General features: G+C 42.3%; 1 protein-coding gene across 2 annotated transcripts in view; it reads right to left on the bottom strand.

Annotated features, from left to right (window-relative positions):
• Positions 1-5,804: 5,804 nt before the first annotated feature.
• Positions 5,805-21,477, bottom strand: part of rtbdn (retbindin) — a 40,677-nt gene continuing 25,004 nt past the window's right edge. For both annotated transcript variants that reach the window (XM_078531406.1, XM_078531407.1), the window contains exons 4-6: positions 20,346-20,474; positions 17,884-17,995; positions 5,805-10,584 (exon numbers count right to left, since the gene is read on the bottom strand). In XM_078531406.1, the coding sequence (XP_078387532.1) occupies positions 10,315-10,584; positions 17,884-17,995; positions 20,346-20,474 (511 nt within the window). In that variant the 3' untranslated portion in view covers positions 5,805-10,314. The remainder of the gene's footprint in view (positions 10,585-17,883; positions 17,996-20,345; positions 20,475-21,477) is intronic.

Genomic DNA, 21,477 nt, shown 5'->3' with positions numbered 1-21,477 from the left:
GAAAACAAGGAGATGGCAAATGAATTGAACAGGTATTGTGCATCAGTGTTTGCTATAGAGGATACAAGTAACATCCCAGAAGCAACTCTAAACCAGGAAATGAAAGTGGGGAAGGAAGTCAGGAAAATTACAGCCACCAGAGAAGTGGTACTGTGTAAATTGTTGGAACTGTGTGCTGACGAGAGCCCGGGTCCTAATGACCTTCATCCTAGGGTCTTAGAAGAAGTGTCTAGTGAGATAGTTGATGCATTGGTTTTAGTTTTCCAAAACTACCTAGATTTGGGGAAGGTCGCATTAGATTGGAAGATAGCATGTAACTCTATTAATCAAAAAGTGAGGGAGACAGAAAGCAGGAAGCTACAGGCCAGTTAACTTAACATCTGTCATAGGGAAAATGTTAGAAGCTGTTATTAAAGAGATTATAGCAGGGCACCTGGATAAGCTCAAGGTCATCAGGCAGAGTCAAAATGGTTTTGTGAAAGGGAAATCATGTTTACCAACTTATTGAAGCTCTTTGAGGAAGTAACATGTGCTGTGGATAAAGGGGAACTGGTGGATATACTGTACTTAGATTCCCAGAAGGCATTTAATAAAGCGCCACATCAAGAGTTATTGCAGAAAATAAAACCTCATGGTATAGGGGTAACATGTTGGCATGAATAGAAGATTGGCTGGCTTACAGGAAGCAGAGAGTAGGCATAAATGTGTCTTTTTCAGGTTGGCAAGATGTAATGAGTGGCATGCCATAGGGATCAGTGCTGGGACCTCAACTGTTTACAATTTATATAGATGACTTGGGTGAAGGGATGGCTGCCAAATTTGCTGATGACACAAAGATAGGTAGGAAAGTAAATAGTGAAGAGGACATAAGGAGGCTACAAACAGATATAGATAGGTTAAGCGAGTGGGCAAAGATCTGGCAGATGGAGTTTAATGTGGGAAAATGTGAAATTGTCCATTTTTGCATGAAGAATAAAAGAAAAGCATATTATTTAAATGGTGAGAGATTGCAGAGCTCTTGAGGTGTAGAGGGATCTGGGTGTCCTAGTGCATGAATCACAAAAGGCTAGTATGTAACTACAGCAAGTAATTCGGAAAGCTAATAGAATGTTATCATTTATTGTGAGGGGAATTGAATGTAAAAGTAGGGAGGTTATGCTTCAGTTGTACAGGGCATTGGTGAGACCACATTTGGAGTACTGTGTACAGTATTGGTCACCTTATTTAAGGAAGGACGTAAATGCATTGGAAGCAGTTCAGAGAAGGTTTAACAGACTAATACCTGGAATGAGTGGGTTGTCTTATGAGGAAAGGTTGGACAGACTAGGCTTGTGTCCACTGGAGTTTAGAGGAGTAAGAGGCGACTTGATTGAAACATATAAGATCCTGAGAGGTCTTGATGGGGTGGATGTGGAGAGGATGTTTCCTCCTGTGGGAGAATCTAGAACTAGGTGTCACTGTTAAAAATAAGGGGTCGCCGATTTAAAGCAGAGATGAGGTGCATTTTTTTCACTGAGGGTCGTGAGCCTTTGGAACCCTCTTCCCGAAAAGTTGGTGGAAGCAGAGACTTTGAATATTTTTAAGGCAGAGGTGGATAGATTCTAGGTAAGCAAGGGGGTGATAGGTTATCAGAGGTAGGTGGGATGCCGATTTCAGGTTACTGTCAGATCGGCCACGATCTCATTAAACGGCAGAGCAGGCTCGAGGGGCTGAATGGCCTTCTCCTGCTCCTTGTTCTTACGCTCTGTTTGGCCACGTTATGAATGCACCTTCCATGGCCATGAAGCCCTGAAGCGCAAATTGAACACAGAGCTTCTGGCCCAGAGGTAGGGGCTCTACCGCTACACCACAACACCCTCCTCCCCCTGCCCCCTGCACTTGCGCAAAGTTAAAATTCAGTGAAATTAACCTCGAGTGTGTTTAAACAAAAACTTGGAGAAGAGGGTAAAACTGATGGAGCTCACCTCTGTTGTAGCAAGTAAGCAGAGGGCGCACCAGGCCCAAAGAGCTTTGTAAACGTAAGATTAATTTTTAAAAGATCCTGGAACGTAATGTTTTTAGCCCAGAGAGCCCATCTTTTTCAAAGGTTTTAAAACTCCAGTCAAACGTGAATGAATCTGCAATCCAGTCTCTGTGTCCTTATTCCATTCAGTCTCTTTTTAATTATTAATTTCTCCCTGAGTGCATTTCTTTGACAACTTCAGTAATCACAAGGCCTCTTGGGTCGCTGGGGCATCTCTGTCTTCTGCTAACAGTTGCCGTTAATGGATGTCACTGTCGGCTGGCAAGTGGTTTCTCAGTCCGTTTTCGAAACTTCAGACGGGTACATTGAACCAAATAAAAACGATCAACAGTGGGTATGTGCACTCTCGCAGTGTTGCGCACTGATGCGGCAACGTTACCCTGAGTGATCCCCCGCTTGCCTGGAAGATATTTTCTGGCCAGTGCACAGGTTGGTTCCTCTGCTGCTGGTTAAAGAATTCTGGCCTTTTATCTTCTCACTTTGGCAGCATCCCTGTTTCACTGCAGAACCGGACCTGACTGGCCGCGGTAAAATCTATTCGCAGTTTAGAACTAAACTGTGTTGGTGTCATCATCGCTGTCCCCAATACTGTTTACCTGAGTGACTGGTTTTAAAAAGAGGCTGAAAGGGGTAAATGATGAGGACAGTTTGCATTGATTAGGCTTGTATTTCTTTGAGTATAGAAGATTAAGTGGTGATTTAACTGAGGTATTTAAATTGATTAAAGGATTTGATAGGGTAGATAGAGAGGAACTATTTCCTCTGGTGTTGGAAATTAAAGCGCAGCCATTCAAGGATTATGTCAGGAAGCACTTGTTATACGAAGGGTAGTAAAAAATCTGAAACTCTCTCCCTCAAAATCTTGTTGAGACTGGGGGTCACTTAAAGATTTTAAAACTGAGATTGAAAGATTTTTGTTAGCAAGAGTATTAAGGGTGAAGGAACAGAGGCCGCCTGTTGGAGTTAAGATACAGATCAGCCATGGTCTAACTGAATGACTAAACTGGCTCAACGTGCTAATGACCCTCCTCCTCCGATGAGAGAATGTCACCATCTCAAAGATCAAGTTTGTTTTTCCTTTTGTGAATTTTATCTCCGTCAAGATAAGCGCCATCCATAGTGGGAAGTGGAGCTAATTCCATTTCAAGCACATGGAGGCCGGGTAATACAGAGTTAAATAGATCAAATTTCCCACTATTCTAGCTTAATAATCTGCCTTGACCCCTATCCTTAGAAAAGCATCTCCTACTGGACCCTTTCCCATCCTGAAGCAGCTGCCTCTAATTCAGCGCTGTGTTGGATCTTTCTCTGCTCCATGCTGTGGGACCATGCCTGCTGGCAATGGAATAAGGTATCCTAAACTTATGTAATTGGTTTACGATTTTCAGTTCGATAACCTGAGGGGGTTCAGTTACCATGCACAGTTAACACTGAATCACCCCTTGTCTGTATCTTCTATTGGCTTTTCAGCTCCCTCAGTTACTGTCAAAGGTTTCAAAAATGCTTGTTGCTTAAATATTTGAAAAATCAAAGTAAAAAGTTGTTGATATCAGACTTTTTTGGTAACTTGTTTAAAGGAGGTCCTACCTCCCCCCCCAATTAAAAATAAAATTCAAATGTGGTTGATAATTCTGGATCATCTTTGACTTTTGTTCACTTTAAATGCTGCAGTTTCAGTGGTTGTTGTAGGTGAAGTGTTTCTTCAATTGACAAAGGGTCATGTTGGAACATCATTATGTACACTTTATGATAGTGATTGATTACCTTTCTAAGGTATGAATGTAGCTCTTGCAAAGCGTGTTGTTACCTGGCTTCTTTGTTTGTACAAGAAGTGGACGAACGCAAGTTTCTAAATTAGAATATGAACTATTTGCTATTGCAGCAGTGCCCTGTAAATACCTAGAATTTAAAATTTGAAGGGTTTTTTTTAATGTCACTTTTTTGATGGCTTAATGTGAAATGTTTCAAAAAATCTTTGCTGTTGAATGGTGATGAAGATAGTAAACATGAGCAGGGGTAGGCCATACTGCCCCCTCGAGCCTGCTTTGCAATTCAATAAGATCATAGCTGATTGCCTTCCTTACTGCCAATGTCCTGACCTGTCCTCTTCTCTTTTGATTTTCTTAATGTCCGAACATCTATCAATCTCAGTCTTGAGCAACCACAGCCTTCTGGATTGAGAATTCCAAAGGTTCACCACCTCCTGAGTGAAGAATTCTCTCCTCACCTCAACTTTAACAACCTACCCTTTATCTTGAACCCCCTAGCTCTAGATTCTAACCAGGGTAAACGGTCTCTCAGTATCTATCCTGTCAAGCTCTCTAAGATGTTTGAGCGTTTCAATGAGACCACTTCTCAGTCTTCTAACCTGTAGAGATTATAGGTAAATTCTGCTAAATCTCTCCTCTTAAGACCAGCCTCTCCTCCCAGGAATCAATCTATTGAACCTTCTTTGAAGGCCCCCAAAGGCATAGTCCTATATAATTGCCATTCATGGCAATAGGCTGTTGGGAGCTGATTTTTGCTAGCACAGTTGGACTGTTCAGATTCAGATAGGAAATGCTGCACCTAATTTACATTGTAAGCAGGAGGCAGAAGGGCATTACATCCTCAGTGGTTGTGGGAGACAAGCCTTCTTGTTACATCCATGCATCTGGCTAAGAAGTGATTCCCTTAGTTTTCAAAAGTATATAGATGATGACTGTTTACAGTGTGTACAAGGAACTACCATCTCCAAGGTTTCAAAGGAGAGAGAAATCATTTGAAAAGGTGCAGCAAATGCATTCTGGGGTATGATCTATAGTTTCGCTCCTTGCGTTCTCAATGGCAGCACACAGCATATTGTGTTATGGGCATGGTGATGTAGTGATTATATTGCTCTATTCAGAGCTCGGTTGCAGCAGGAGACTCTCAGGAAGACAGCAGAAACCCTTTAGGGATGTTCCCAGAGCATTCCTGAACAGGCCAAGCATACCCACCAACACATGGGAGACTGGCTCGTGACATCGCAAAATGAAGAAGGCTCATTCAGGAAGGCACTGAACACATGAGAGACTTCGTCGGGAACGTGCAGAAATGAGGTCGAGGTGTTGGAGGGAGCGCACAAACGTCTAAATAACCCATCTACCAAACCCTTCTAGCACCACCTGTCCCACATGTGGCAGAGTCTGCAGATCGCACATTAGACTTATCAGCCATTTCAGAACCCATCAACTCAGTGGAAGCAAGTCATCCTCAGTCTTGAGGGACTGCCTAAGAAGAAAGAAGATATTACTGGACTAGTAATCCAGAGACCTGGACTAATAATCTGGAGACATGAGTTCAAATCCCACCATGACAGCTGGGGAATTTAAATTCAGAGGATTAAATAAATCTGCAGTAAAAAGCTAGTGTCAATAATGGTGACCATAAAACTACTGAACTGTAATAAAAATGCACCAGCTTCACAAATGTTCTTTAGGCAAGGAAATCTGCTGCCTTTGCCTGATCTGGCCCTCATGTGACTCCAGACCCACTGCAATATGGTTGATCTTAACTGCCCTCTGAAATAGCCTAGCAAGACACCACCTTCTCATGGGCATTTAGAGATGGGCAATAAATGTCAGCAACACCCATGATCCCGTGATTGAATTTTTAAAAAGCATTAAACCTGTCGTGCACTTTAATACAAACACAGTGCATTAAGCAAACCTTAACAGTAAATGTTTTGGCACAGTTGTGAGAAATACCCAGATATTTGTTTTGGAACTATAATATAAATAAGTCTTCGTGACGTTAAGGGTTTTATCACCGTGTTTCCCATTTTATTAGTAAATCTCACAGTTCCGTAGAATTGCACAATACCAGTAGTACAGGGACAGATAACCTGGTTAATAAACATATAGAAGGAGCAGAGACAAGAAAAGCGCACTATCCATTTGTACAAAGACATCCTGTTTACAGCACACACTGCACAGGAACCAAATCCACAGCAGATCTTTACAACCTGCAGCAGAAAGGTAAACAGACATTATAACCAACATATACAAGACATTACGAGGCAGGAACGGTGTCTAAATTACAAAAGAGGCTGCAATAAAATCTATTTCATAATTTTAAACGTACTTGACCGGGGACAGCAAGGGGAAGCAGTGACTTGTTGCTAACCTATTGTGTGACAGAAGTATGTTGGTGAGAATCTAGTCTGAAGCAAGCAGCATCAACGCAAGAACATTCTCCGCCTATTTGACATGAGACACATGTTGCTGTAGTTCCCAGGTTGAAATGTTACAGGACAATTGATAATTCATATGTTTGTTGTATGAAAAAGGGGCGGTCGTGGTGTCAGGTTAAGAATAAGACTATTCTTTCCCACCAGCCCCCTGCAAATCATTGGGGTTCCAGTTGACTAAGACTAAAGACCCAATTCTCCTCCAGTCTCAGAGGTTTGGACTGCTCTGTTTGAACATTGTCAGTAAAGCTAGAGTCGGCACAACACTAACACCGAGCAGGAGACGGAAAATTATGATTTTTATTGTATTCTAGCCAGACTTGGATAAGTTATCAACCCATCTCTTGTATCTATATTTCCCATTTCTGGTCAGGAGTTCCACACTTTTACCAAGTTGACAAAAAAAAATCTTTGTAAGCTTGCCTGCAATAAACCGATTCAGCCAAAACTTACAGACATCATGGTCAAATCACCTGTGCCTTTTGCACCTGTTATGAAGCAACACACTACTAAAATACGCATTTAGCTTCATTTCTGGTTGCATTGGTTTATCATTTACCTTCCGAGAAGAAATATTGCATGATTACAACAAAGCTAAACATTTTTGAAGCCACCCAATAGGGGCAATGCTCAGTGTCAGCAAACTGCAGAAAAGGAATAGAGAGAAATCCTCAGCAAGGTCAATTCAACCCTTTGCGAGGACAGAATTCTCCTGTTTCTCAGCCTATTCCTGCTCAATATTTTATGTCCTATTGTTGATACAGTAGTGTTGCATATTAAATGGAATTTGATTTAAAAAAAAGTCTCAAGTTTCTGCACATTCTCGTTCTGCAGCAAGTTGTTAATTAGATTACTACATCATTTGAGTATCTGGCTGGAAATACAGCATTGGCAAAGCAAAAAGATCTGTTTCACTAATAGGTAAGTGCAAGCATTGAAGCAGCCTGTATGCTGACTTTCTCCATGTCATTATTAACATAATTCAAGCGAGATATCTAGCCAAATTCTTCACTCTCTCATAAACGTGAATTTATTGTAGGACTACCGAGTGGTAAATTGAAATGTAATAGTACCAAAAAAGCTCAGAATTAAGTACAGAGCCGTGGTTTACAATTAAATGATGGAGGAAAAGCAGTGGACTTTTTAAAATAAAATAGTTTTAGAAGTTTTTAATATCCATTTTACCCTGGCCTTTCAAACGAAGAAGAGGAAGCAATATTTTATTTAACTTAGGGGACCAAAAAGTGCATGCTGGCTTCATGTACAATACCGGTCTGATCATCAAGGGGTTCTTTCACACACATTCTCCCAACTCAACCAACTGATGCCACTTGGGCGACAGGTGGCCTTATTAAATATTTAACCCATAATTTGCCAGCCCCAAACTGTATTTATTACTTCAGGTGCCAGCGGAGACACCTTGTTATGCCATGTCATACGAGCTGGTCTGTTAGAAATAATACACCATTTGTGATGGGCCCATTTGCTATAAAATTGCAATGACTGCTACAATTAGAGTGCACTTCCATTGCAATAAGGTCATCGTGAGAAATGGCCATATACAGGATGCACTGATATTTAGTTATAAAATCAGCTTGTACTGGTTTGGCAGAATTGGCCACAGCAGCCCTATGCTAAAGTGGGTGTTGGGGAAAGGGTTGGGGGTGGCAGGGTGCGATGTTAAAATCAGCTCAGGTTTCCATCCCTCATTTCTGCTGGACTGATTTCAGCTTCTTCCTCCCTCTTCCACTCCACCCCCCGTCCCCCTACCCCACTCCAACCTATCCCACTCAATTAAATAGTGTGCCAACAGTCGTGGTTAAAGTTCATGTGTGAACAAATAGTTACTTGAGTGACTGGTAGCCACTGAACTGTACTCTAGCATGAGTTGCCTACTTCAGCAGAAGAGTGAATCAAAGGTCGTGACAATATTTTTTTTATTAATAAATGACTTATCAATGATACCACACTCGCCCATTATGCGAAATCTCTGTTCATGCAACATAACAGTATTCAGCTCAGGCTGTTACCTGTGCCTTTGTGAATTGTTATGCAATGCATAACATTACATCACCAGTCCTGTATTTCTATATGCACAGACTTGCTGTCCATCCCCAGGCGCTGCAATGATATTTTAACACGCACATAACTTCTGAAAATTATCACAAAATTGCATTTTTAATATGGTGACTGATGCTTCATTGTTATTCTATACTTTTAATTCTAATATAAAATGAGCACTAGAAATTTACAGAAGAATGTGGTCATTTTGCATATTTTGGAAGTCAAAAGATCATGAATTGTAAAATCCAGCAAGTAAATTATATCTTCATGGATATTTATATGTTTTTTTAAATACAGAGTGCAACTTATAGAATCTTATTCCTCCCCAAGTCCACCCCCCACCCAATAGAAATAGGCTGTGACCCAAATAAGGCGTGATTTGTAATTGTTAAAAACACCAAATGTAAATTCTCCTGTTTCCTTATGGCAGGAGTCAGGATCAGAGCAAGTAAATTCCACATGGTTTATACAGGAGCTGCAGAATTGTAGCATCTAAAGGTTTGCGGCTGTTGAGTTTCCGAATTGTCCAGAATGTTTCTACTCTTATCATATTCATTTAATGTTTAATACAAGCCCTGACCAAAGGTAAAGGAGACTGCAGCTTTGCCAGGAAATTTGCCTGAAGTGCTTACATGCTGTCAGATGAATTCTCTATTTTAATTTTATATATTTTGTATTTTATTCTGTTGGTTTTCAATAGAGAAATGATTTCGAAGGAGATGTGATTCAGAGTTTCAAAATGAGGTGAGGCATGGAAGTGGACATGTTATTTTAACTTAGATTGCAAACAAGGAACCATAGAACAGAAGTACAATATTAATGAGCCCTAAAATAATCAGAGATTTCTTACCAAACCCCAACAAAAAGAATGGTAGCTGTTTGGAATAGAATTTGCTTTGCTAAGTCTCTTGTGGACAGCTACTTAGTTGGTCCCCACAGGATTGAAGGTTTAGATCAATTTAGACATTCAAATACTCCACTCGAAATAACGGCCCCAGAGATATACAAACTGTGAATGGAGAAGGTCAGAGTTAGTTGTAGGGTTGGGTTAAGATCCTGGGGCTGTATTTCACGGGTTAGGGAGGGAACTCGGAAGTTTTATCTGCTTGCTAGTTTTACCTTTAGCAAGTCTTGGATTAAGTTGTGTGCCTTTGAGAAAACTGCCAAGTTCTGAGGAGGAGACTAACTCTAGCTCAGAAGAAGTCATATGGATTTGAAACATTAACTCTGTTTCTCTCTCCACAGATGCTGCCAGACCTGCTGAGTTTTACCAGCATTTTCTGTTCTTATTATAGGAGACTGGCTCAGTGGGTTAAAATGTGAACTTGAGAATGGGGAAAGGCCCATTAGGTTTGTCCATTTTTCTGATGGAATAGCCTCACTGTTTGACTCTTGCTACGATTGCTTTCTTTAAAGTTTCCACCCACCCTTCTGTATTTTTGTGTTAGTTACATTTTGGATGATGATCAACATGAAGGTAACTTGAAACTGATGGGTGAAATATCTTAGAAGGAGTCTAATGGCAAACAAGATGCCACATTCAGATACCAGATATTTCAGCTTAATGGCCCAAAATGGTATTGTATCACATTTTCACCCCTGAAATTTGCAGCTCGATAGTTACGCTAGAACTTTGACTTGGGTTGTAATCATAATCCTGAATTGGCTAGATTATAAGAAGGAAAACTGACGAAGAAAAGGTGGAGTGGGGAGGATAGAGAGAGAGGATGGGGAGAATAGAGAGAGAGGAACAGGAGATGTTTTTCCTTCCCTGAACTCTCATCTGTGGTGCATTGGTTGATGTTGGGCTCATATCAGAAGGAAATTTGGTGGCATTCGTGGAGATGTAGATGAGTTGCATGCCAGATTGGAGAATAGCAGAGGGTTGGGGCGGGGTGGGGATGGAATGAGTGTTAGCTCTGGAGTATTTATCAATGTGATCACAGCTAGGAGTAGGTTCTGTTAACAAGAGCAGCAACTATGCAAAACAAAAAGTGAGACAACAACTGTAGTTCAACTATTCGTTTGTTGGGAACCCACTTCCACTGCCATCAATGTCTTCCACAAAGAGCGAGCGTTTGCGGATGGAGAGCCTCAGCTGGTTCAGAGTGCTGCGCTTCTCTTTGCAAGGGAGCTCCCCATTAATACCAGCCTTGGTGCTGTCCTCCTGCATCAGGGTTTTAATCACCTGCTCATCATTCTTGTCCATGTTCAGGCAGTTGCAGGATCTGACCTTGAAAGAATCTCCAGATGTGCTCTTGCACAGATCTTTTCCATCCTTGTACATCTTAGAAGGAAATAAAATATAAGAGAGCCATTAACCCACAAGTGTCAGCCAATTTAGGGACAATTTAATTGAGGCTTTATTCTTTTATTGATAGTGCGCACTGTTATATATTACCATAATCATGTATTTGTAGTAGTGACATCTAAACAAATCTCTTCTTGCTGTGCAACACTCAGTTGCTCATCATGGAAGCTGCAGGCCGCACATAAGAAAAAACAGTGATCTAGAACTAAGTCTAAGGTGTATCTTGAGTGCTCTAAAGGATCAGGGGTGGTGGTGGTGGTACCCTAACACTGTCAATCCACCCTTTGGATTTCTTACATCTCTTGGATGCTCTGGTACTTTCCTCTTGCATTCCTCCAGCCCAAAGCGGCACTTTTCTCTTCCAGTCTCATGTTGCACAGCTGGGAATTGATATTGTGAGAATTCCCACCTGCCATTGCCATCCTATCACTGGGAGCAGCAGAAGTGGAACCAGCAGCGCTGCCAAGAGAGAGAGGAGCCTGGAGCTAAGCTGTTCTCCTTGGAGTAAAGGAGATTGAGGGGAAATCTGATAGAAGTGTACAAGATTATGATGGATTTAGATATGGTAGACAAAGAAAATCTGCTCCCATTAGCTGATGGTACAAGGAATAAGCGACACAGATTTAAGGTTTTGGCAAGAGATGCTGGAGGGATGTGAGGAAGAACTTTTTCTATGCAGTGAGTGGTAATGACTTGGAACTCGCTGCCTGCAAGGGTGGTGGAAGCAGAGAACACAATGATTTCAAAAGGAAATTGGATGAGCACTTGAGGGAAATAAACTTGTAGGGCTGAGGGAATAGAGCAGGAAATGGGACTAATTGGATTGCTCTATAGAGGGTCAACATGGACTTGATGGGCCAAATGCCACATTCTGTGCCGTAATGACTCAATTCTAGGTGAATGGAAGGAGGGAACGGTGGAGGGGGGTGCGGTCCTGGATATGGATCTTGAGTTGGACATTCTACTACACAGTATCAAAAGCACAATGTAATAGCATTTCAACCTTACAGTGTAGACTGGCTTCTGAACAGCTTGAAGACTGAGTGAGGAGTGGCGGTAGTATAAAGGAACAATAATTATTTGGGTTTCAATTCCTGACCAGTATCTTGGCCATGTTGGAAAAGGCACTTGTGGATGTGTGTAAGGACCATATGTAACACATTCCACTGGTTAAAGATCCTGCTGTTTAGGCTCAACAAGAAGGATGGCTTCTTAGGAGATAACAGAGGAAAGCTGGTACATGAAGAGATTTTTTTTTTATTAATTCATGGGATGTGGCCATCGCTGGCTGGGCCAGCATTTATTGCACATCCCTAGTTGCCCTTGAGAAGGTGGTGGTAAGCTGCCTTCTTGAACCGCTGCAGTCCATGAGGTGTAGGTACACCCACAGTGCTGTTAGGAAGAGAGTTCCAGGATTTTGACCCAGCAACAGTGAAGGAACGGCGATATATTTCCAAGGCAGGATGGTGAGTGACTTGGAGGGGAACTTCCAGGTGGTGGTGTTCCAACCTATCTGCTGCCCTTGTCCTTCTAGTTGGTAGTGGTCGTTGGTTTGGAAGGTGCTATCTAAGGAGCCTTGGTGAATTCCTGCAGTGCATCTTGTAGATGGTACACACTGCTGCCAATGTGCGTCGGTGGTGGAGGGAGTGAATGTTTGTGGATGTGGTGCAAATCAAGCGGGGCTGCTTTGTCCTGGACGGTGTCAACTTCTCAAGTGTTATGGGAGCTGCACTCATCCAGGCAAGTGGGGAGTATTCCATCACACTCCTGCCTTGTGCATTGTAGATGGTGGACAGGCTTTGGGGAGTCAGGAGGTGAGTTACTCGTCGCAGGATTCCTAGCCTCTGACCTGCTCTTGTAGCCACAGTATTTATATGGCTGGTCCAGCTCAGTTTCTGGTCAATGGTAACCCTCCCCCCCCGGATGATTGTGGGTGATTCAGCGGTGGTAATGTCATTGAACATCAAGGAGCGATGGTTAGATTCTCTCTTGTTTGAAATGGTCATTGCCTGGCACTTGTGTGGTGTGAACGTTACTTGCCACTTGTCAGCCCAAGCCCAAGGTGTACCCCAACATACGAAAACGCCTTTGGTTGGAGGAGGAAGCGCAAAAAGAGAGTGAAGACGGTGAGGTAGGAAGAGAAACATTTTGGGAGCAGCAAATAAATGTGTAGACCTTAATGACAGACAATTTCTAACTAAGACACCCTTTCTGTCCAGCACATCACAACAGGCAGTTCATCTGTCTTGACAGCTCCTCAGCACAAGCAGCAATGTTCCAGTAAATTTCCAGCTGGCTGCAGAACTCCCCCTGGGGCCCAGCATCCTCCAAAAGACAAAAGCTTATCGATGCGACATAATTCACAGACATCTGCGACCATTTGTCATGCACGTCATAATCTTTCAGCAAAGTAGTCACACAATTATCATTCGGCTGGAACCAGGGTTGAGATGAATCTCTAGCGTTGTGCAGGAACGGCACACACTTAAAGTGGGATCAGCTCAGACATGCAATTGGGAGCACTGAAGCAATGAAGCTCAATTTTCCAATGTGAATGCTATACTAATAATCTACTTCCAGTTACCTCCAATCACATATTTTAAGGGGTGCTTTAACAAGCATGTAACTACCTCAAGCGACTTTGAACAGGTCTCAGCTGTGGCTCAGTGGGGGCACCCATGCTAGGTTGTCAGAGTCAGAAGGTCATGTGTCCAAGTCCCATTCCAAAGATTTGATGCAAAAATCTAGGCCGAGTGTTGTACTGAGGGAGTGCTGCATTGTCAGAGGCAACGTTAACCCGAGGTCCAGTCTGCTTTCTCAGGTGGATGCAATAGATCCCATGGCACTATTTCAAATTAGAGGAGGGAGTTTGTTTGGTGTCCTGGCCAATATTTATCCCTCAAACAACGCTACCAAAACAGATTATCTGGTCATTATTTCATTGCTGCTTGTGGGCTGAAATTGGCTGCCGTGTTATGCTGTGAAAAGTTTTAGGATGCCCTGAAGTCATGAGTTCTGCTATACAATTGCAAGCTTTTCTTTCTGATCAAACAGCATTTGACATTGAGCCACTTAAGGAGATAATAAGGGCAGATGACCAAAAGCTTGGTCAGAGAGGTAGTTTTTAAGGAGTGTCTTAAAGAAGGGAAGAAAATTAGAGAGGTTTAGCGAGAGGGAGTTCCAGAGCTTAGGGCCCTGACGGCTGAAGGCAAGGCCATCAATGATGGAGAAGTTAGAAGTGGGCACATGCAAAAAGCTAGAATTGGATGGCTCACATTCTGAACTGAATTTAAGACTTGGACTGGGACTTATTTTTGAAAACCCTCTATGGCCTTGTCCCTATCTCTGTAACGTCTAGCCTTAAAACCCTTTGAGATATCTGTGAGCCATCCAATTCTAGCCTTTTGCATGTGCCCACTTCCAACTTCTCCATCATTGATGGCCTTGCCTTCAGCTGTCAGGGCCCTAAGCTCTGGAATTCCCTCTCGCTAAACCTCTCTAATTTTCTTCCCTCCTTTAAGACACTCCTTAAAAACTACCTCTCTGACCAAGCTTTTGGTCATCTGCCCTGATATCTCCTTATGTGGCTCAATGTCAAATGCTGTCTGATAATGCCCCTGTGAAGTGCTGTGGGACATTTTACTGCCCTTGTCCTTCTAAGTGGTAGAGGTGACGTGTTTGGAAGGGGCTGTTGAAGGAGCCTTCTTACAAACCTTAAGTTTTAAAACACAAACTTAACATCACCCAGGCACTAATTGACAGACCTTGATTATCCAACTGCAGTGCAAACCTTGATCTATCAACTACTTTCTCAATTTAAAACAATAATTTGAAAGCTCCACTGACTCCTTTATATGACTTGTGCTCTATATTTAATGGATTGGTTCTCATTCATCCCTTCATTTTCCTTTCATATTGGTCAGAGACTTAGGAACGTATCGGGCTGGGTGAGACCCTTACAGTCTGGTAAGCTGAGGCCAAAGAATGAAAAAAATACCTCATGTTATTTTCTCTGATACCCTGAATCACTTTTGGAGTTTCCCTCAGCTACATCTAGATCACCTGGTTTGAGATCCATTCATTCAAATGCAGCTAATGAATGCCCCAAAGCATCAAATTATACCAACCTTGTATGTTCTTGTTTTAAATAAGTAGTAACTGAGCCAGAAAATTGCATCTCTGCATTTCTCTTCCCATTCCTCCAGTCAGCAGAATGCCTTTGAGTCAGTCTACTGTTTCTAACTGTACTTCATCCCAGAGCCCAGTGAGCATCATATGCCTTTTATTTTTCGAACATTGATCTTTCTAGCTTAACTCTCTTAATTTTCACAGTTACTCGGTGTTGATAATTTGGAGAGAGCTTATTTTCCCTTCCTTGTAGGTTTGCTTGTTTTATCAGCCCTTACAGCAAGCTGTTTTCTTTCCTCTGCCCAGCTTACTGGCTGCAAGCCAACTGTTTAAAAGGGAGAAAGAGCTGGCGTCTTTCATGTCCCAACCATTGAATTGTTTTTGAAGTACAGTCACTATTGTCATGTAAGCAAATAGAGCAGCCAATCTGTGCACAAACTGCAACAGAGATGAATAAGTACCTGGATCTGCACCTAAAGTACCGTAAACTGCAGGGCTATGGGCCGGGTGCCTGAAGGTGGGATTAGAAAAGGCACCTGGGTGTCCTCGGGCTGGCATGGACAAGATGGGCCGAATGGCCTCCTTCTGTGCTGTAACTTTTCTATGGTTCTATGGAATAACCAATTAATTTGATCTTGGTGGCGGTGCTCGGGGGAGAACTGTTTGCCAGGACACTGGCAGCACTTCCCTGCTCTTTTCATGGGATCTTTAACGTCTCCCCGAACAGGTAGACAGTGCAAGGGTTGAATATGTCATCCGTCTGGCAGCACCTCCAGCAACACAGCGCTTCCTCATTACCACAATGAATTCTCACCCTAGATCATGTGCTCAAATCCAGGAATGGGGCTTGATCCCAAGTCCTTCCAACTCAAAAAGGGGAGAGTGAAACCAAATGGGCCACATAAGTGGGAGAGGAAGGAAAGGCATTGCAAAATATTGCACATATATTAGCAGATGAATTTAAGTACATTTCCTAAAGGATTTGGCTACAATTTGGACAATATTTGCTGTGGGTTTGTGCGTATACAGTGTTGTTCATCACGTTACAAGGAGGATGTGATCAGAATGGAGAGGAGGTTTATGAGGATGTTGCCAGGAATGGAGAATTTAAGCTTTGAAAAAAGATTGGATAGACCTGGGTTGTTTCCTTTGGAACAGCGAAGGCTGAGGGGAGATTTAATTGAAGTATATAAAACTATGAGGGACTTAGAGAGAGAGTGGATGGGAAGTACTTATTTCCCTTAGCAGAGAGGTCCAAAACCAGGCATCATAGATTTAAAGTAACAAAAACAAAAATAGCTGGAAAAACTCAGCAGGTCTGACAGCATCTGTGGAGAGATACTGTCCTCCACAGATGCTGTCAGGCCTGCTGAGTTTTTCCAGCTATTTTTGCTTTTGGTTTCAGATTTCCAGCATCCGTGGTATTTTGCTTTTAATCATAGATTTAAAGTAATTGGTAGAAGGATTAGAGGGGGGTTGAAGAGACATCTTTTGATCCAAAAGCAGTCTGGAACTCACTGCCTGAAGGGGTGGGAGAGACAGAAACCAACGCCACATTTAAAAACTGCTTGGATTATGCACTAAATGTCAATACGCCGAGAGCTGAAAAGTGAGATTAGGCTGGATAACTCTATCTGCCAGCACAGAAGTGACAGGCTGAATGGCCTCTTCCTGTGCCATATACTTTCTATCTTGCTACGTTTGCTAAATTATCAATAAGTCAGAAACTAGTAAGTGACTTAATTGGCTCCGTTACTCTCGTTCTGGCTCTTGTGTCGGACACACTGACTGTTTTGAAATACCAGCTTCACCAGTAACAAGTAATAACAGCAGACAAAGGAACGCTACCTAGCAACCATGGAAATGCTTTAGCAGTCTACTAATAATGCAAAGGCATTTTATGCTTGAAAAAATTAGAATGCTCAATTCTAATTACTGGATAAATGTAAATAACAGCATAAAATGGGAATTTAATGCTAAAATATAATTGGAATTAATCAGATAATTTGAGCAGAGTAGGCTGTAATTGATCTAATTAATCTAAGGAATATTGCAGGTTTCAACAGTCACCAATCCTGCTTCCACACACCACTTCTCTTGAGGTTTTAGTGATTATAATCCCGAGAAGATCAAACTACTTGAGATTCACTCTCGCTCTTCAAGAGCTGCTTTAGGCCTTGCTATCTGCGAAACACCCCATCAAATTGATTAAAATATCTTCCCTGGATTATTCGGTGATGTATAATGCATCAGTGTCTCTTCATGAACCATTTACATAAGGCAGCGGCGGAGGGGGGTAGTTTCATGTCTTTGTTCTCTCAGTGGAAAATAAGATCTGACAGAGCTTTGCAGACAAATGGGAATTTTAAGCTCACATTTTACAGCTCAAGGGCACAAGGATGAACAAAGCAGACATTAATTTTTTTTAAAAAAAACTTTACATTTTCTCTCTGAGGTCACTGTGGCATGTATAAATCTCCGCCCCCTTCCACTCCCCCACTCGCCATTTTCATGTCCAGGACATAGTTGCTTGTGGCTCCTGAATTAACTGATAAAATATTTCAGCACAGCTGGTGGGAACTGAGCTTTGCCTCCAATTTTGCTTCTTTGGAGACACTTGGTGCCTCTGCTTAAACTCTGCGAGCTTTTGGTGGCTTAAGGAATTGTGGTCACTAACTTGAGCCTGATCACTGCCAAGCTCTTCTGCAGCATCAAGGCATTGTTCAACTGAGAAGGGAAACCCGACAAGTAAAATTTCTGCCTTGTCACACCTTCCAGAAAGTCTTACAAACCACGTTTCAGATGCAACGAGTTACTTTGAAGTGCATCTAATGTTCAGTTTGCCATTTTGTGCACGAGGTCCCACAATAGTGAGATGCGCGATTCATTGTGACTGCCTCTGGTTGAGGGAGGAATATTGGACAACTCATCAGAAGGGCTTATCCTGATTATCCTGATAGTACCATCTTCTACTGGATTGCTGTAGCCCTGGAGTGGGGCTGTGAACCCACAGCCTCCCTGATTCTGACCAGGTTGTGTTATTGATCAAGCCAAGCAGACAGACTGGTATATTCATTTCCTAATGATTTCAATATTGCTCTCCTGCTGGAGCTGCTACAGCAGCTCTAAACACGCAATTACTCCTACCTTATTGAAAGGAATACAGTCTGAGGTGCAGGTGCCCTGAGTGCGATTTGACCACTTTAAATCTGTATTCCAGTTCCTAACGCAGGTCTGATCATGCTCGCATGCTTTGTACCTGTAGAGGGAGAATGGAACCGCTTCAGACAGCTGTATCACCAGGACCACTGTTATAAGCTTGTTTAAAAATAAATGAGTTGAACAATATCTGTTGCACCAACCATTGATTTGGATTTATGACCTAGCGATCCTGCTTTTACAATATTTTCACTGGGCAAGTTGTCATAAAGCTACTTCACTGGCGGAGGTTCTTTCAGCTCAAGATGTCTCCTTCCCCCTCAGTCCTACAGGCACTGACTCATGCAGTTCCACGTGTGCCTGGTATCCTCTCGTACTTTGCCCTAGTTGTTGCTCTTCTTGTGTTGACAAACTATTCGGCTATGGGAAGCATCACAGCCAAGCCAGGTTCTATTTTCACCCCTTGTTAATTGGCATAGCAAATTTTAAGATAATTGGCAAAAAGAGCCAGAGGCAACACCAAGAGAAAAAAAAAATTACAGAGCAAAGTATGATGATCTGGAATCCACTGCCTGAATGGGCAATGGGAGCAGATTCAAGGGTAACTTTCAAAGGATAATTACTTGAAAAGAGAAAGTTTTCAGTACTAGGGAGAAAGAGCAGGAGAGTGGGACAAGGTGGGAAGCTCTCTCAAAGAGCTGACAGGCAAATTATGATTACAAAGGGGAAGAATTTCTGATTTTTCCATCCTTAAGCTAAGATCAACTTAGTGTCCCAATGCTCTCCAGTCGAGATCAATTAAGTTCATCCAGATCAAATGGTATGTTCCTTCTACCAAATGGCCTCATTCTGCAATGTCTGAGCCTACTTATGAATGAATGCACAAATCTATGTGCAACAGCATATTGTCACTATATAGCGAGCAGGAGGAGTAGATCCTGGTTGATTTTGTTTTCCCTTCTCCTAGCCAGATGTGCAAAGGCCAATTGTAAGACCCCACAACTCCCCCCGGCTGAGATCAGCTACCAAAGCAAACTGGGATTAAATCCGGAGGTCTTCTGGTCAGTTTGGCTCAGTTCCACATCAGTTACTACATTCACTAACCCACACATAATGAGAGTGGCAGCAAGTGCAACATGCAGGGGCAGCTCCCTCTGTGAACCGTTTCTCATCTGACTTTTTGTAGTTACCACTTGCTGATCAAATAACGCATCACAGAGACCATGATTTTTCATCGGATTATTATTTTTTGAAGATTTTTGAGGAAACCAGAATTTTGGTAGAATCCACTTCACAAAGTTGCCTCTTGGTCTTGTTACAAAATGAGTATGGCTAGTATTGATATTCAGTCCGCTGCACTACCAGAGCTGGGGGCTAGAGTCAGGAAATTAGTTTTGTCTTATCACTTTTCTGATGTCTCACCAACTTTATCCAGGGGAGTAGTGGAGCCACATGACCAAGAATATACCCAGTTTAGGCCCTGATCTGGATGGACTTAATTGATCTCGACTGGAAAGCATTGGGACAATAAATTGATCTTAGCTTAAGGATGGAAAAATCAGAAATTCTTCCCCTTTGTAATCATAATCCAGTGGCCTTGCTGCAACTGTGCTCACATGGAGGATAGTTAACCAGGGTGAACAGAAGACTCTCCGCTGAGGAGCAGCCGGTTGACATTTGATTCTTGGGTCAGTTGAGCTGAAGGGTAAGCAACTCTCTGGAGAGAACGGGGAGACTTCTCTCAAGTCTGTCTGCCTAAATATAACCTTGGGTTGGTAATTGTTTGGGATGTAGAGGATAGAGAGTAAGGATAACATATTCATTCTCTGATATGCTCATTCCTTACTTCCTATACCATTCGTGGCTGTACCTTTGGTTACCTAGGTCCCAAGCCCTGAAATTCCCTCCCTAAAGCTCTCTACTACTCTCTCCTCCTTTAAGACAACCCTTAAAACCTCTATCATTGACCATCCTGTCCCAATATCACTTTGGAACTATAATCATCGTTCCTTCACTTGTTGCTGGTTGAAAACCTGGAACTCCCTTCCTAACAGCACTGTGGGTGTATCTACACCAGATGGGATACAGCGATTCATGAAGGTGGCTCATCACCACCTTCTCAAGGACAGTTAGGGATAGGCAATAAATGCTGGCCTTGAAAACAACACTAGCATCCCATGAAAATTTTAAAAAAATGTAGTTTGGTGTCAAACTTTGACTAACGCTCCTCTGAAGTGCCTTGAGATGTTTTACTACATTAAAGGCGCTATATAAATTCTTGCTGGTGACAGCAATGAAGAGTTTATTCATCAGCCTGTATTTAAGCTAATCCCAGATGCTGGAGTGAAAGGACATGTTGCTATTCACTGTGCAACTTATATACATGCCCAGTATCCTCACATCTGAGTTGTTCATTCCTCAAAGAGCTTCATAAGCATCAGCGTACTTACCATTGGTCACAGAAGCCCTGACAAAGAGGTACGTTCAGAAGGGAATTGGAATGACTTGGGCTTGCCCAAATTGTAGCATCTGGGGAGCAGCGATAGAAACATGATAACTGTTTGAAGAATTGCTCGCACCTAGAGAAAACAGAAATTCATTAAGGCACTGTGGCGTTGTTTTATTTATATATCAATAAGACTTTGAGTCCGACAATAAATACCCAGTCATTTTTCTTCCTTCCCTTTTTGGTTCTTTGGACAGCAGCAAATTTTTGGAACTTCAAAATGGTAATTTTCCATATGCTTCTGGCCAGTCAGTGTTCAGCCATGGAATGCAAATACAGCAGGAGTCTCTGAACAGGGACAAGGAGTTGAAATCCTGGCTGATTTCTCTCTTCCACAGCTCTGGGCACTATGGCTATTTGAAGTGCTCCCTTCACCAAACTCTGCTCTGACCAGGACTACCTCATGCAACTCGGACAGGGGAAGTCAAACTTGACACCTTCTGGTCTGTACAGTCTAGTGTTATTGCAGACTATTCGTTGGGAGAGGCTCCTCCCTTTCCTTGTATTAAGCAAGGAGTTACTTGCAAAGGACTATTCTTTACCTAATTGTAATTTGAGTGATATCACAATATCCAATCACAGAGGTCACAGCACAGAGACGTTGGCTGAGGGATCAATGTTGGCCAATCCTGCCATGCTTCAAATACGTGGGACCCTTTACTTTTTTTTGGAAAAATATACTCAATTCATAAAATATCTGAAAGAACATTACGAAATATTTCTAAATGGCCACCACAAAAAGTGCAACCAGATTCAACTTTTCCACACGGCTATTTTAGCTGTTGAAAGCTGGATTGCTGATTGCTGGTCAATTACTCAACATACCAATGGAGACAGTATAAAACCAAAGTGTGAAACTCTAACCCTCCAAAAAATGTGCAGGTTTGGATCTGATGGGATGTTAAAACATTAAAAATCTGAATCTGGACCTCAACCCACCTACTTCCAGTTTTAAAAGAGGCAGGAAGTGAGGAGACAACCCACCCACTCCCAGAAGGCGGGTTGGCAATTACGATTTAGGAGCAGGAGTAGGCCATTCAGCCCCTCGAACCTACTCCACCATTTGATAAGATCAT

This window comes from Cetorhinus maximus, chromosome 28 (genome assembly GCF_964194155.1).
Source record: "Cetorhinus maximus chromosome 28, sCetMax3.hap1.1, whole genome shotgun sequence".
NCBI lineage: Eukaryota > Metazoa > Chordata > Chondrichthyes > Lamniformes > Cetorhinidae > Cetorhinus > Cetorhinus maximus.
Note: the sequence above shows the minus strand (reverse complement) of the source record. Positions and strands in the feature narration are given on the sequence as shown.